Consider the following 16,599-nt stretch of genomic DNA (forward strand, 5'->3'; position numbering starts at 1 on the left):
GGAAAACCTTGTATCTTCATTAAGTGCGCTTTCCAAGCAAAACAGATTTATTCTCAGGCTGGAATCAAAACCGGAGCTGCGGTTTTAAGTGTTTCCCAGGGAGGGCTTGGTTTGGTTTATTGACTGAGCCTGTAAAAATGTCATACATCAGGATTTGTCAGGTTTCAAACCAAAAGGACCTGGACTTCTTTATGCTGTTGGTCCAAAATCTGTCAAACGTATCAAAACAGAAAAAGATACCATCAAGTTGCATTATGGGTTGTTTTTTGGAACTTAACCTGAACTCGAAAGGCTTCGGCGATTTTGATTTTGACTATACTTCTTAAAATCTGACTTTTGAAGGATCCTTCTTCCGTGAGTATAAAAATAAAGAGGCTTGTTGCTCCATGTTTCGATCAGGAAGGGAACGTATGGAGGACCGACACACACGAGCCAACATCATACATAAATAAATGATTCAATACTTTAAGTAAATGCCATTAAATGCACCAGATATTAATATACAGTCAAGAAAAAAAGGAAAAATCCTCACTTGTGTATTATTTTACCATTTAATTTTTATTAATTAATCAATTTCTAATTTACACATTTGTTTATTCAGGATTACTTCTCTTCAGATTTTTTTATCCACAAACGTATTTGTTTTTTTTTGGCATCATGGGATCAACTTTTCATCAACTGATTGATCAACATCGTCAGCGTAGATTGATTATTAATGCCTTGATCGCGTCCTCAGTTGGTCTTACATGTAAATTAATGCCAACAATTGAAAGACCCAGTAATGAAAATCACCCATTTTCTCTCGACTTTTACATTTTCTATTCTAATGCAAAGTAAAGCGTAACACTGGCTTGTCTGTATCTTTCTTAGTAATCTCACGACCAAAATCAACAATCATTAGTAAATAACTCCGAGCCTGTTGGTTCCTACTCAAGACAGTGAAACTAGATTTTGTCCCAGAAGTTTCCTGATGTTCATCGTCCTTTTAAATCACACAATGAAGAGAAAGGAGTTCATTCATTGGGGTCTATTTTCAGCGGCGGATTAATCCACATTGGGTGCTGTAGTGAGTGTTATCAACACTTGTCTTTTTTGTTTTTATAATGTGCTCAAACGAATGTCACATACAGATAATTTAATTTTATCATCCGAGTAAAATGTGTCAGCATCTGTAAATAATTCTGTTAGTCTTGTGATTGATTGATCTGGAACTCACTTCTGAGGCTGTTCTGTAAATCATTTTCTTATTAACAACCTTAAAGATAACAGTGAACTGACTCTTCTCTACTTTTTATCCTAACGTCATTGTTCTTACGTTGTATTACACAAATGAAACAATAATAAAAACACAGAGAAAAAGCCTCTTTCTGTTTTTTGGCACCTTCGCACGCGTCCTCTCCGGCTCTGTGTAAACTCTGTCCTAACAGAACAAAGGTCAAAGGTCAGACATCTCATTTTAGGCGGTGTTGAGTGTGAGCACCTCGGGCCTGTTGGAGCGGCTGAAGCTGGACGCCTCCCGCAGCAGCTGGCGTCAGTTTACAGCCGACAGCGTGCCAGAATCATTCTCCTGCAGCAAGAATAACAGCTGGCACTGATTCTCATCATGCCAACACAGGCTGCAGGACTTGATAATATTATGCTCAAGGTGGAGGCCATGTATTGGTTTAAATTCAGCTCCGCTGGCAGCGTGCGAGCTTTGTCTCCTGCAGAATTGGCTGCTTGAAATGTCGGTGACACACAGTTAAGTTAATCCTTGATTTATATTTCTGGATCTGAATTCAGACGTCAGTGTTTTTAACATCTAATTTATTCTCTTGTGTGAATGCTCGCATTAGCTGAAGGTCCCTGCAGTGGAAGTTTTAACAGAAATATTTTGATATGAAATGTTTTGTTATTTTTCATTTCATTCTAATCTCGTAAGTGGCTCAAAAAATGAGCTGTTGTTAAGGTTTAACTGTTGATAATGTCACTTGTTAGACATGATTTGATCCTTCTATCTTGTGTCAGATCACCTAAAGACGCATCCAAGGACGTACGAGAAGTAAACAAGTCGCCATTACTGCGATGGCGTCTCTTTTACAGGATCCACGTGTTTGATTATAAGCTGTCTGGAGAAGTGAAAGTTTACTTTTGACAACGATGTCGAGCAAATCTGGAAGAAGCTGCGTTATGACAGACTTCAACTCTTCAATTATTATTGATGAACTTATTACATCATTTTCATATTTTGATTACAGTAATTTGACCCTTTTCAACTAAAGCGAACCAAGTGTTGGTTCTGGTGCCAGACCGTTGTGTTGCATCATTGGGTCACTGTACGTTTCATTAGTTTACCAGCATTGCTGACAAAATCTTAGTGGACTACATCGACTCTTTACAAGTTTTGCTCCTGGTTTTGCACGCCTTCATTACTGTTCCTGACCACAGGTGCTTCCTTTGTTTATCCTCCTGTGGGTCAGTCAGAACATCCTACAGTCGCTCTGGTTGTTAAAAAATGGCGGTCATAAAATATAAACAAAGCAAAACAGTATGAAATTGTGTTTTCCTTTAAGGGTTGTTTATTCTATTCTACATATTGATGACTTGTTGAGACAGAGGAGTGAAGCTCTGCCCTCAAAGGTTTCTGTTTTGATAAAGAGTCTCTCGCCGGGCTGCAGAAGTCGCCACATTTAACGTGAAAGTTAGAAACTCTGTCGACATCACAGACATGAAAATGTGGAGAAGCAGCTGCATGCGGCGGCGTCGTGCTGGTAAACGTGGGATGTCGCTGCACCTCTTGGAGGCTGTTCTGTGCAGCTTTGTGGCCTTTTTTGTGTTGCTGTGTGAAGTTTGGAGGTATTTCTGCTGCGCTCTGTGGAGTTATGCCGTGTTTTATGTCATTCGGTGGCAGTTTGCAGCGCTGCCAGTGAGCGCTCAGTCCCTGCAGCGGTTGGCGTTCATCGCCATCCAGCCTGGCACGGACGGCACACTGGCACCAACTGATAAAATATCTTTGGCTTCTCTTATTCAGGCTGTATCTCTTACTGCTGCTTATTATACTGGAAACAATTTGGAGAGGTGTTTTGTAAAGAGTCGAACAGGTTTTAAAAGAACGCTGTCAGAATATTTGTCTGTTAATGAACATCTTCCTCTCGAGGGCAGCGTTTCTACTCTCGTCTCCTGTCTTTGTCTCCCTCCCAACCTCTCCTCAGTAAAACATTTCATCTCATCATCTCCTGATGATATGTAATGCTTCTTTTTCCACCTACCAGAGTTTTCTTTGGACTCAGACTCAGAGTCGGAGGTTTCGGAGGACTCGGATGTTTTCTCGGGCAGGTTGGGGAGCTGAGCGATGTCCATGGGCGTGTCTTTATACTCCGGATTGCTGTGGAGAAACACAAGAAGATGGTTTTTACACATTAGCTCATTTATCCCCTCTCTGATACTCATGGCTTCATATGATTCTTTTCTTTTTCTAGTTCCAGTTTCTGGAGCTTCACAGCAAAACAGCGTTGCAGCAATTCTCCAAAACACCTGAAGACACTGAAGACTTCAGACAACCCTTCAGACGAGATGCACGCTAACGCTTTAGCTTAGCGGCTACAGTGAAGATTCCAGCTTTAAAAAGGATGCAAATAACGTGTTTTCAAATCAGTTTGGGATCTGGAGACTTGGATTACATCGGACGAGCTGTATGGAGCCAATTTCTGTTAATTCTTGGTTGTTTTTCACGTCCCCGAGCTGCTTCAGTTGTTCAGCAGAATGCTGCAACTCTGTTTTACTGTGAAGCTCCAGAACTGTTCTGTGGACTACGACACTTCGACTGACTTTTACTACTCAGAAAACAGAAAGTAAGAACGCAGAAAAGGTTTCTGGTGTCTCATGTTTAATCACACAGCAGAATCCTCATATTTAATGTGCATTTGTGTAAATTATTAGTGTAATTTCCATCGAATAAATTAACATAACTACTTGATTAAGTGGTTGCATTTATGCATTTATGCATTCATCCATCATCGTTTGCTTTTTGTTGCGTTTATGTGCATATTCGTTCATTAGTCTAATCTCTGGCCTCTCCGAACATCTTCACTCATGACAGATTAAGTTTGGTAAACGTGTAGATCGGATCAATCTGTCAGCTACGATGGCGACCTCTGACCTGAGGACGTAGTTGACCCAGATGATGTTCTTCTCGCTGGCGTTCTTGGCGTTGATGGCGATGGTGGCACTGGACTGGATCCAGATGTACCCGCCGTTCTTCTGGATCCACCGGTAGTACTTCGTCACACTCTGACCCTTATTCATCACTGAGAGGGAGAAGGGAGGTTTGTTAAGGCAGGCAGGATTTTGTTTGATACTCTGAGCCAATCAGCTTGTTCGCCATGAGAGGAAGAAATGGACGAAAGAGGGCGAGAGAGAATAGGTGAGAGAGAGAGGGAGAGAGAGGGAGGGAGGGTCAGTCATCAGATGTCAGGTGACAGCTGGCTGAGAGCTGCTCTGCTGCTGCCGTCATTAATCAGACCAACACACACTGCCAGCCGCTGAGTGTGTGTGTGTGTGTGTGTGTTTGTGTAGCTTGTTTCTGTGTGTGTCTGTCAGACCTGAGACTCTGAAAACACACCGTGTCCATAATGTGTTTTTCCAGCTGATACGAACATGTTAAGTTTTACTAAACCAGAACTTCACCTGTTGACTGTTAGCACGTTAGCATACCTGAGAAGACCAGTGTTTCTGTTCAGTGTGAGCGAAGCTGATTTTTGTCTTGTGTCAACAACATAACAACTGTCCAGATATTAGCTGTAAGCTAGCTAGCAACAGAAGCGCACACTGTCACACTGAAATTGGCTTTTTGCTAACCTGACGCCACAGATTCGTCTGGGTAGGCGGCGCTAGAAACGGTTTGGACCCGGCAAGGGCAGCTGATAAATCAAACTAACTGAACTCTCCAGTTCTGATATATCTGATGCTGTAGCAGCGACACTAACCTCTGGATGAGTCACCATTGTTGTTTTACAACCAACAGCCACCTATCAGGCTCGTATCTGCAGCGAGGTTGCTCCAGAGTTACAGATGCAAACAGAAAGTCCTCTGTTTGTTGGAGAAAGTGCAGATTGACTATTTCCACAATATGTGAGCTTATAAGCTGCTAACTAATGAGCACTGCCATGTCAGTAGCAACAGCAGCTATGGAAGTGATCACTAATTTAGAAAAATTTAGATGAAAGAAATACGTCAGTTTAATAGTTGTGACCTCAGCGTGAGACTCCATCTCATCCACACTTTTGCTAACTGTAGCATGTTAGCCTGCCTTGTCACGGAGCCCTAAAGGTCATTGTGAGAATCTGTTCAGGACTACTTTTGTGTTATATCGGAATCACAACACTCCTGCAGCAAAGAGCGAGAGAGAGGACGTGTGATCGGCAGCAGAAGACGGGAGAGAGGCTGAAGAGGTCGGTGTGTTTACCTGCACAACTACAGCTGAAAACAGACTTTACCAGAGCTGCGTTTGAGTCAAACATAAAGAATGGAACCAGTAGTTTTTGAGAACTTGGTTGTGATCCATAATAATGTTAAACTTGATCCCTCAATGACTATAAATATGATATAAATCAGACTTTGTAAAAGGAACATTTTTAAAATAAATACTGACAGAAAGGTGAGTGTTACCAGTTTCACTGGGGATAATAAAGTTTGACTTTAATCATTTAACACTTATTGACCACCGTCGGTCTCTCAACCTTCCTGTTTTCCATTCATCATTTCTTTATTTCCTCTTCAACACATCACAACCCCCAAAAAACTGCAAACACAGATTCTTATACACAACTTTTACCTTTTTCTGCGTTGTATTTATGCTTTTTTACCTCGATGATAACAACACACACCTGAACAAACTGCAGTACCGCCCACTCTCCACCAGATAGTGCTGTGTCACTGTGACGGGTTCCTGTGGCCTCTGGAGGTGGCAGCCCCCTCCTCCACCCTCCTCCACCCTCCTCCACCCCTGCTCCGCCCTGCGACGGCACGCAGGCAATAAATTTGGCTAAATTAACCACTAAATGGTTATCTCAAGCAATATGTATTGGCATTAATCAGGAGCCGCTCAAACAGAAACAGTCGGAGACGAGAAGCGAGGGCCACTAAATTCATATCCCTCTCCTCCATTTAATTACGGACACAAATAGGTTTTTACCACGACAGAGAAGAAAGAGAGAGACAGAAGAGGGTGATTTATATAAAAAGAAGGCCAGTAATTAAAAACTATTAGAAACTAATAGCATTGTTTAAGACGACATCCCCAGGGCTGCTGTAATTGACTTTGGTCGGGCGGCCGGCGCTCATTCGCTCTCTCTATTTGTCTGTTCGGGGGCGAGCGAGAGAGAGAGAGAGAGAGAGAGAGAGAGAGAGAGAGAGAGAGAGAGAATAACTTGTTTGCATGTTAAGGCAGAGATGGTGAGATCACGTCACCTTGAATGTGACCTTGCTTTGTTTGTACGGCAGAGTAAATAACGACACAATGAGAGCTCACACACACACACACAGACACACACACACACACACACACAGACACACACACACACACACACACACACAGACACACACACACACACACACACTGCCTGTTCAGATGACTGCAGGTCCTCAGAGAGCAGCTCAGTGTATCAGCATGTCCAATGGAAGAGAGGACACACACACACCTACACACACACACACACACACACACACAGTCAGCTGATGTTCAGGATGTTTACAGTTCAATACATCTGAGGATATATAACCAATACTGACGTTGACCTGTTGGCTGATCCTGATTTTGGATCTTTTGGGTGACACGTATTTATCAGTTCATATCTAATAATGTTAAATGTGTTATTAATTAAACTTTAGTTGATATTTATTTCACTGTTAAAGTTCCAAGTTTCTTACAAACCCGACCGTTAATGAAGCGCTGTGTCGTTTTGTAGCAGAAATTCAAACTGATAATTTTAATATTCACAATATTAATGAGTTAATGAGACAAACGTTCATAAACAAGCTGTTTGTTTCTGTCTCGTCTCGTCGTTATAGAAACTACAGATCAGTTGTGTTATTATGTCTGAACATAAAATTAAATATATTTATTTCTGGTCCAGATCACAGTTTCTTATCGACATTTTGTTGAAAGTATTATTCTACGCAGACGTAATACACGCCTGTAAAATGAAGGTAACTCGTATTATAAACAGTGTAAATTACATGTTTGTTACCGACGTCCCATAATAAATAAACCTGGACCGGGTGGAGACCAGAACCCTGTGACTGAACGCGTCCCGGATCATAAACCACCTCGACACGCCGCCTCCCTCCGTCTGCTCCTCCCGCCTCCACCCTCCTCTCTCTCTCTGTGTCGTGCAGGTGAGGTTCACATGTTAACCTCCTCCTCTTACTCCTCGTACTCCTCCATTAAATCACCCTCTCTCTCTTGATCGCCCACTAATGAAGGAGCGAGGGAGGGAGAGAGAGAGAGGGAGTGCTGGAGGCTCGCCCGAGGCTGCAGGAGAGAGACCAGCAGATTAAAGAGGCTCTATTCCCTTTTAAAGCCTCTCCACCTCGCTTTCTTCTCCTCACTTCCTCCGTCGCTCGCCCTTCTTTTTTCCTCTTCCACTCAATGTCACACCGCTGTCGTCTCTTCCTCTCTGTTTATCTCCATCTCTTCCTCTTAATCTGCAGGATTTCCTCCTCAGTCTAACCAGCCACCTTCCAGATTACCTTGATCCCGTTTGTGTGACTGAGTGTCTCACATTTCATTCTTTATACAGCTGTGAAATTATGGAAACGTCCTCTCGCTCTGCCAGAGGATGGAGGGATGGAAGAAGAGAAAGAAGAGGTGGACGCTCTGTCGCCCTCTGCTGGTTTAACGCAGAACAGTTTGAGAGTTCGTCCACTTCTATGTGAGTTATTTGGATCATTTCTACAAGACGTCACCAATTTAATATCTGGAACAAACAGCCAACAGTTAGAAATATCAATGTTTTTGTTGGAAATATTCAGATATTCTGAAGTGCTTCGGTGTTCAAAGAGCAAAACACGTGATAAACGTACATCATGTTTTAGTTTAGGGCTTTAAAAACTCATATAAACTATATATTACTGGATTTGAAAGCTCATTGGCTGCATGATACATCAATCATCCGGAGGCTGGCGTTTAACTGGCTCAGGAGGAGAGAAGAAGAAGAAGAAGAAGAAGAAGAAGAGAGAGGAGAACACTCATTGGCTGTTCTGTTGTAGGCTCTAGGGCGGGCGTAGATGATGTCACCACGTCTCAGCTGTTAACGCTCTGATAGTACAAAAGTAAGAACAAAGCTGTGTGTGTGTGTGTGTGTGTGTGTGTGTGAGTGTGTGTGTGTGTGTGTGTGAGTGTGTGTGTGTGTGTGTGTGTGTGTGTGTGTGTGTGTGTGTGAGTGTGTGTGTGTGTGTGTGTGTGTGTGTGTGTGTCGTTGAGGTTGTCCATGTCTCTCGCTCCTCCCAAAAGACTCCTGCTTTTTTTCTCTCGGTGTGTTTTACTAACACACTTGTGTGGATAGTTTCACAGGTGTGTGTGTGTGTGTGTGTGTGTGTTAGTGTGTGTGTGTGTGTGTGTGTGTGGATTCATTAAAGGCAGAGTGAGTCCGGAGAGACGAGCTCTGCTAAAACGCCCGCAGGCTTAAATCCACCGAGCTTTCACTCCTCTGCTCGTCTCTCGCTCTCTTTTATATCCCGTTGAATTTGAATGTCTCTCCATCGTCTCTCTCACCAAAACATCCCGTCTGTCTCGTCCTCTTTTTCTGTCGTCTCTCCGTTGGTTTCTTTCCTTTCTCTGTCTCCTCTTCCTCTTTTTATTCTTCTTCCTGATTATGTCTGAACATCTCCTTCTTCTTATTGACAGTTTCCCTCCTGTTCTCCTTTGACTCCCTGAGAACCAGCGTGGAAAATCTCTCCTCTTCTTCTTCTTCTTCCTCTTCTTCTTCTTCTTCTTCTTCTTGTAAGAAGACGAGTGAACCTTCTTCTGTCGTGTCTTCTCGTTTCCACATTTCCTTCTGAAAATACCTTCTCATTCCTTCTTTCTTTCTTTCTGTCTTTCTTTTGTAACTAAGAACATTCATAGTCATCATGTTTGGACTGTGGAGCAGCAGGTTGCCAGGTTTGCACTCATCACATGAAAAATCACCCGTTTGCTTCATAAACAAAACAACTTCTCACTGTCTCAGAGTCCTCTAAGTCATTACATTTTAACTCCACGTCTGATTTTCCTGAACTACAAACTGCACACGTTTGTCAGTGAGCTTTATTGTGAAAGTCAACCAGATGTGTTTCTAACTTCGCCTCCATTGTTTTTCTCCTGACTGTTGCTTTTATTGTGAAAGAACAGCGTTTTTCTTGTCCTCTTTCCTGCAACATCTCTCTTTTATCCAAACTCAATTGATGAAGTAGATTCTTACTTTCTTTCTATAAAACCACGAGAACCTCGTTGTTCTTCGTATCTGAAGTTTCTCCTCCGTTTCTTTTTAACAGCTGAACCTGATTTCTTGTGATTTTCTCTTCTATACGTTCCTCTTTCTCCCTCCAAGTGAGACATCTTCCTCTTTACTCGTCTCTCCTTGAGAAAATGAGCATTTTGTCCTCTCTTCTGTCGGCGAATCACTCACTCCCATTTCTCTCCTGTTCTTTGAGAGAAGACGACTCTCTCTCTTCCTCCCCTGTGCCAAGTATTTCTCTGTTTTTCCCTCTTTCCTCTGCCTACAAATCACTCGTTCCCCCTCCATCTCGCCGTCTTTCTCTCTCTGTTCTCGCGGTGGAAACGAGGACAGATTGACTTTGAGATCTGACCCGAGCTAAGACCGGCTGTCAGCAGGTAATGATAGAGACTTAGAGAGCGACGCCTTTTCACAGAGAGGGATCACGCCTCGTCCTCCACTTAAAAAGAAGCCTTTTAAAATTTAGATCCCTGTTGAGAGAACAGGCTATCCCTCTAAAATACACCTTGATCGATTCCCTAACTATCCGACTCCTGCAGCAGCGGGAGAACCGACAGCAGACGTGGAAATAAATCCCTCTAAAAAATCTGAGGCCGCGAGCTGCTGCTGTTCTGCACAAAGTCTTTTTCTCACCTAAAGAACCTGCAGCTGCTGCACGACACAGAAACTACAAACTCAGCTCGCTTTGATAAAAAACAGGCTTTTCTTGGACTCAAACTGAAAACGTGCAATCAGACGGAGCAAGGAAAAAAAATACTATAATCTGTTTCAATCAATACTTTAGTAAATAAATATTGTGGGAACTTTTTCCTGCAGTTTGAGGAGGAAGCTGCTTCTGGTTCCACAGCACACGTTCACCAGTTTCTTATTTCATACCATCGCAAGTCGTTATCATCCGTCAACTCCAAGACACAAGAGAGCAACAATCCTGAAAGACTCTCAACTAAACGTAATGACGTATAAATATAAATACCATGTTGGAACGAGAGGACACACTCAAAAATCTCAATACTATTCTGACGTTCCATTTCCTCGCTTCCTTTCTCCTCTCGTGGTTTCCTCGTATTCTCAGAGGGATGATAACGATAATGTTTTGTGCGTCCACGCTGAAGAATCTCGAGGTATTTTAATCCAAACCACGATGTTTTCTAACGCTCACCAAGTAGTTGTTGTGCCAAACTAACCAGAGCTCAAGCAAAACATCGTGAGAAGAGAGAAACTAAATTCAACCTAAATTCAACAAAGACATGTTCAGTTTAAAGGGATATTCCGGTGTAAATTTAATCCATGGTCTAAATCACTGTGAAACTGTGTTAGACTCCCTCTCGAGAGATCAAGTTAGCAGACCGCTAATTTACGGAGTTTTATCAACCTCAGAAACGACCGCACGACAACAATACACTGCAGTAAATGGATCCAAATATAAACCGCCACCAAAAAGCCACAAATAATGCTCAGAACAGCACCAAACTTCAACAACAGTATAAATAGGGTCTCAGCACATAGTCCGGGGCATCTAACCTCCGCTAGCTTAGCTGGATTTCTACTGAAAAGCTGACTAAATTTACCACTCTTCTGCAGCAGCTTCCTGTTGACGGGAAGTCCCGACGAGTCGATTACCGAGTGCAGTAGAGTTCCGCGGCTCATGGATGAAAATGTATGATTGTGACTCCATGGAAAAGCAATCAAAGTTCATATGTGTCTTACCTGCCAGTTTATAACAGTTATTATCGAGAGCGGACAGGGAAAAGAACGGAATTGAGCATTTCTAACCGCACTCGGTAATCGTCGCGTCGGGACTTCCCGACCCGGAAGCTGATGGAGGAGAGTTGAAATCTGTTTTTAGCTTCCCAATAGAAATCCAGCTAAGCTAGCGGAGGTTATATGCCCCGGACTATGTGCTGAGACCCTATTTGTACCGTTGCTGAAGTTTGGTGCTGTTCTGAGCATTATTTGTGGCTTTTTGGTGGCGGTTTATATTTGGATCCATTTACTGCAGTGTATTGTTGTCCTGTGGTCGTTTCTGATTTTGATAAAACTCCGTAAATTAGCGGTCTGCTAACTTGATCTCTCGAGAGGGAGTCTAACACAGTTTCACGGTGTGTTAGACCATGGATTAAATTTACACCGGAATATCCCTTTAAGTACTTTTACTTCTCAGGTACTATTTCGAGGATGACTTCCTTTACTCAGTGTGACTTTTTCTGGGTACTTTTTTTTCCAACACTGCCGTCACTCACAAACACGCTAACCGGACCCGTCACCATCCAATTAGACGGAAAAGCTTCGGCACGTTTGCTGAAACAGTCGAGAATCATTAGACGGCGGCTCTGAAATCAGTTCCCACACAATCAGCGGCGAGTTCATGAAGCCACCAAATTAAACTGCCCACAGAAAGGCAGATTTCAGAACAATCTGCCGGCGCTCCGTTTGACGGGGAGAGAAAAGACTCGCCGCCCCGTAGCCATCCATTTCTGAAAGCCCCCCTTTCAGAGAGGAAATTAATTTTGAAAGAGGAAGAATAAAACGAGCAGCCGAGGTGAGTGAAGGTGCTGTATTAGACTACGCTCGACTAAAACCAAGTCATTTAAACCGCCTGCTGCCGGCTCGCCTCCCTGACCTCCCATCCTCACAGCAGCCACGGAGGAATAATCTCCCTCCATATTTCACTTCCTTTTTTTTCATGTTTTACACATCCTAACCTCCCCCCTCCTTGTTCCGTCTGACCCCGCCGGGCCGCCGTAGAGTCACTTCCTGATTGCCACTCTGGATGTTCAGAGCTCGGGAAGTTTCGGAGAAGGTAATTGAAAAAGTTTGAGGGAGCGTCATGCTTTTTCTTTTTTCTGGCGAGGTGTGTGACATGTTTTAGTTTGGTCATGAGTTATAGTGACTCTGCAGGCAGGATTATCTATTATTTATCTATCTATTTATTTATTTATATATTTATTTATTATTGCCTGGATCTTCTGATTTTCTCTCTTTGTTGCTGCTCGGGACGCTTTACCAACCCAACATGTGTCTATTTGACGTCCTGGGAATGAGACTCAACAATCAACTGTCTTTGTGGTGCGTTCAGGAACAGCTGGGACAAATCCTACTGATTCTACCTTTAACTTTAATAGTCTTTGAATTCTATTAATATGACGTGAGCTTCCGTTAGCTTTGAGCACAAATGTCCTTCAGAGGGAGACTTTTTACTCTGATACTCTGAGTACATGTCAGAGCCTGTAATCTATTACTTTACCGGAGGAAACAAGCTGAATCAGTACTTCTACTGGAGTATCTGAACTTCAGAACATGTTTACTGTCTCGGTTTGTTTAAAGACACTGTTCAGACCTACAGGATCGACTCTCTGACCATCAGGTCTGCTGACAGAAGACAAGAGAATCATTCAGAGGCCTTGAAACGTTAATAAAGTTCTGGTCACACACGCTGTAAATAAATGATGATGTTTAATGTGGATGCAGATAAAACTCAGTGTGACTGCAGCAGAAAGTATCTGATAGCATCTTCCTGTAACCTCTGTCTGCGGCGTGACTCCCATCAGCCGTGTTGTCCTTGCTGTGCGGTTGTTATTATTTGGCGTTCCGCCCAAACGCCTTCACTGCCTCCGACACGCCGTGAAACGCTGTGCAGCTCTGAACGCCTCCTCAGCTTTTACCACCACAGTAAAGATCCGACTGCAGCAACAAACAGCACGCCGCAAATCATCCAGACAGCCACTAAACAGGGACACCAAACCTCTGCCTCGCTGTGTGCGTGAGGCGGAGTGTATTATGCCTCCTGACAAGGGTAATAAGATTGTAGAGTTGCTGCGGCGAGGAAACTTTTCAAAGATACACGAGAGAGAGGATTGTCTAAGTGGAAACTTTAACTAAGTTTAAATCTAGAAAGACTGCTGCTGTAGACGCCAGAGCGGGAACAGGTCGACCACAAACTGAATATCTCCTGGTTTGTGGACAAAACGAGACATTTGAGGACGTCGTCTCGGACATTTTTCGCCATTTTCTGATATTCTATCGATTAAACAACTTCATATCGGTATCAAGAGTAAAAATGAACTGCAAACCAACGTGATTTGGTATAAAACAGCCGTTAATCTTTGAAAAATACATTTGATTTTTGTCAAAACTTCAGATTCAGCTGCACCGTTATTCTGCCTCACCATCTGTATGACCGTTACAAAAGTGGAATAAGGAGACAGTTCTGTTACGCCTCTGATCGGCCAGCGGAGGTCGTAACAGAGCTGGATCGATGTTGAGTGTGACGTCCTGATGGCGTTCACAGTCTGACAACTACACAGATCCTTCACTCATCAAATAAAAGAGAAATGTCCCACAAAGCAACGTAACAGAACCAAACAACAGTCTGGTAGCAGGTCGTGACTTTGGGAGATTTCATGGGGAAAAACTACAGAATTCATCAATCAATTCAACACCAACTGCTGAGCAGTCACCTGTAATGATCTGTGAGTGGACCTGATCGTCCAATCAGTGTGCAGTATGTTTCCAGGTGTACTCACAGTCCAGGTGACTCTGTCTGATCCCCTCCACGTCTTCAGCATGAATGAACTGGTAGCATCTCTTCCCCACGATGTCCACCGGGGTCAGGTCCATGTAGTCGCTGATCCTGAGACAGAAGATCAACAACGTTATCGTCAATGTTCTGAGACCTTTAAACTTTATTATAATAACAACACAAACACTAGAACATTTATGTTTTCTTCTCTATTTTCTGAAGAAATATGATCAAAAGATTTTCTGTCCAGATTCTCAAACTTACATGATTTGACAAAATAACATTAATAAACATTTACAGGTGATTGTTTTGTACAAATGACCTCAAACTAGTTAAATGTAAACATTGTATTGTTGTTCTAATATCTATAAATGTAATTACAACCCTGTCAGGTTCAGTGGAAACGACCTTAGTCTACTCTACTCTCAGCTGTTAGCCAGAAAGCTAATCTTATGCTAGCAAGCTAAAGAAATTCAAACTCAGTATTGTAATATTTACAATATTAATGAGGTGATAATACAACTTTTGTTCCACATGAATAAACCAGCTGTTCTCAGAGGACAACAAGGTCCCAGAACACTGTTTGAAGCTAGACGGGTGGCGGGGTCCGCCACATATAAACACAGTCAAACAGTATAAACTGTGTTTTTGTCCTTTAATCAGAGTTTGTTTATTCAGTTTATTCAAGAAAACAACGAGAGTTTGATTATTTAGTTTATTCAAAATCAGCCAGTGAAGATCTTTGAGTCACTGATCGATTATTTCCATTTTTTTCTGAGAATCTGAATATTAATGTGCCGTTAATAACGACACCGCAGCGTTACGAGCAGATTATAACACTCTGTTGTCCGTCCGGCCTCTCAGGACTCCTCCGCCTGTGTTTCTGTCGCACTGGATCAACTCTCGTCTCCATATTTGTGACGCTGAACTGCAAAACGCTGTGAAACTTTGAGACGTATAAACTCGTCCCTGTGCAGTTCTGGTACTCGACGATTAAAAGATTCAGGGAAGAAGAAGAAGAAGAAGAAGAGAGAAAGCTAATAACTGAACAAACAGAGAGTGAAGCCCGTCTGTCTATTGTACCGCGAACACACATCAGCTTTAAAAGGTTTAATTTGAGCAAATTCGCCACAGGATAGACGGAACAATTTCCCAGGTATCGTTGTGATAGAGGACGGTGGGGGGAGACTAATGTCTGGCAGGCAGATAACAGCACACTCTGTTCTTTAGAAAAAAAAAAATCCCATCCTCCCATTTTCTCATTCTCTTAGAAACTCATCCTCAAAATGGGGCTGTAATGGGAGCGACGCTTGTCTGTTCGCTTTCTGTCGCTCCGCATTGAATATCATCATCTGCCTTCGCTTTGTGTCCCTTTTTCCACCCACAAAAAAAGCAATCTGTCTACCATCATTTCTCCCTCCTCTCTTTTTATAATAAAACATGAAGGTTTCTTTTTTTCTCCTTCCTCGGCCCTGATATGAATCTCCGCGGTCGGCCGGTTAACTCCTGAGCGAGATCCTGATGCCTATCTGCTTTATCTGGACAGAAGGAAGCGGCCGGATCCATCAGCGGCGTATTTCACTGTTAAACCAGGAGGATTGGGTCACACGTCCTCATGAATACGAAGCTCCGACAAGCCAGACAACTTCTCTTTTTTTATTTTCCCTCCAACAGCCGCGATGAAACATGAATGCAGAAACAGGCGGTAAAATGTGAGTTTTAGGTTTGAGTGCTAAAAACCTGATGTGCAGTACGGAGAGCCGACGGGGCCAAAATCAGAAACTAATCACAAAAGTAATAATGATAATAAAATGTGTCTTAGTGAAGCTCTTTACACACTGTTGCTCTCCTGTTATTATATTTATTATTATAGGAGCACATTTTAAATTGTGGATCTAAAACTGCCAAAATCAGAAATACATGAATAAACAGCAAAAACATAATATTTTATTTGAAGCTCTTTATACATTATTTCTCTAATTTGTGTATATTTGTAAAAAAACAAGATCTCAATAATAGAAAACTTAAACTGCCACAATAATAATTATAAACAATAAAAGATCTTTATACTGAAGGTGCTGAAATATGGAGGATTGAAACTGTCAAAATAAAAATACATAAGAACTTGTTTAGCTACTCTTTATACATTGTTGCTACATTTTTTAGATTAATTATTATATAAACAAATTCAAAATTATGTAGGACTGAAACTGCCAAAATCAAAAATACATAAATAAATAACTATAAAATGACGTTTTATTTGAAGCTCTTTATACAGTGTTGCTCTAATTTTTGTATTTTTGTTATAATAGAATAAAGATTAATATAATAAAAGACTAAAATGGTCACAATAATAAATAAGCAATAAAATATCTTTATTCTAATGGTGCTAAAATAGGGAAGGTTGAAACTGTCAAAAATAAAAATACATAAATAACTTTTTTAGCTGCTCTTTTTACATTGTTACTATATTTTTGCATAATAATTATTATAGAAACAAATTCTAAATTGTGGAGGACAAAAACTGCCAAAATCAAAAATATCTAAATAAATAGCGACTATAATATTACATTTTCAGATGAAGCTCTTTGTGTAATTATGGAAGAC

The 16,599-nt window shown here is 41.9% G+C and overlaps 1 protein-coding gene across 1 annotated transcript in view; it reads right to left on the reverse strand.

Moving 5' to 3' along the window:
* Positions 1-16,599, reverse strand: part of LOC115565890 (neuronal PAS domain-containing protein 3-like) — a 105,231-nt gene that overhangs the window by 7,657 nt on the left and 80,975 nt on the right. The window contains exons 6-8 of the mRNA XM_030391538.1: positions 13,997-14,103; positions 4,139-4,286; positions 3,249-3,364 (exon numbers count right to left, since the gene is read on the reverse strand). Of these exons, the coding sequence (XP_030247398.1) occupies positions 3,249-3,364; positions 4,139-4,286; positions 13,997-14,103 (371 nt within the window). The remainder of the gene's footprint in view (positions 1-3,248; positions 3,365-4,138; positions 4,287-13,996; positions 14,104-16,599) is intronic.

Source organism: Sparus aurata, chromosome 16 (assembly GCF_900880675.1).
Source record: "Sparus aurata chromosome 16, fSpaAur1.1, whole genome shotgun sequence".
Lineage (NCBI taxonomy): Eukaryota > Metazoa > Chordata > Actinopteri > Spariformes > Sparidae > Sparus > Sparus aurata.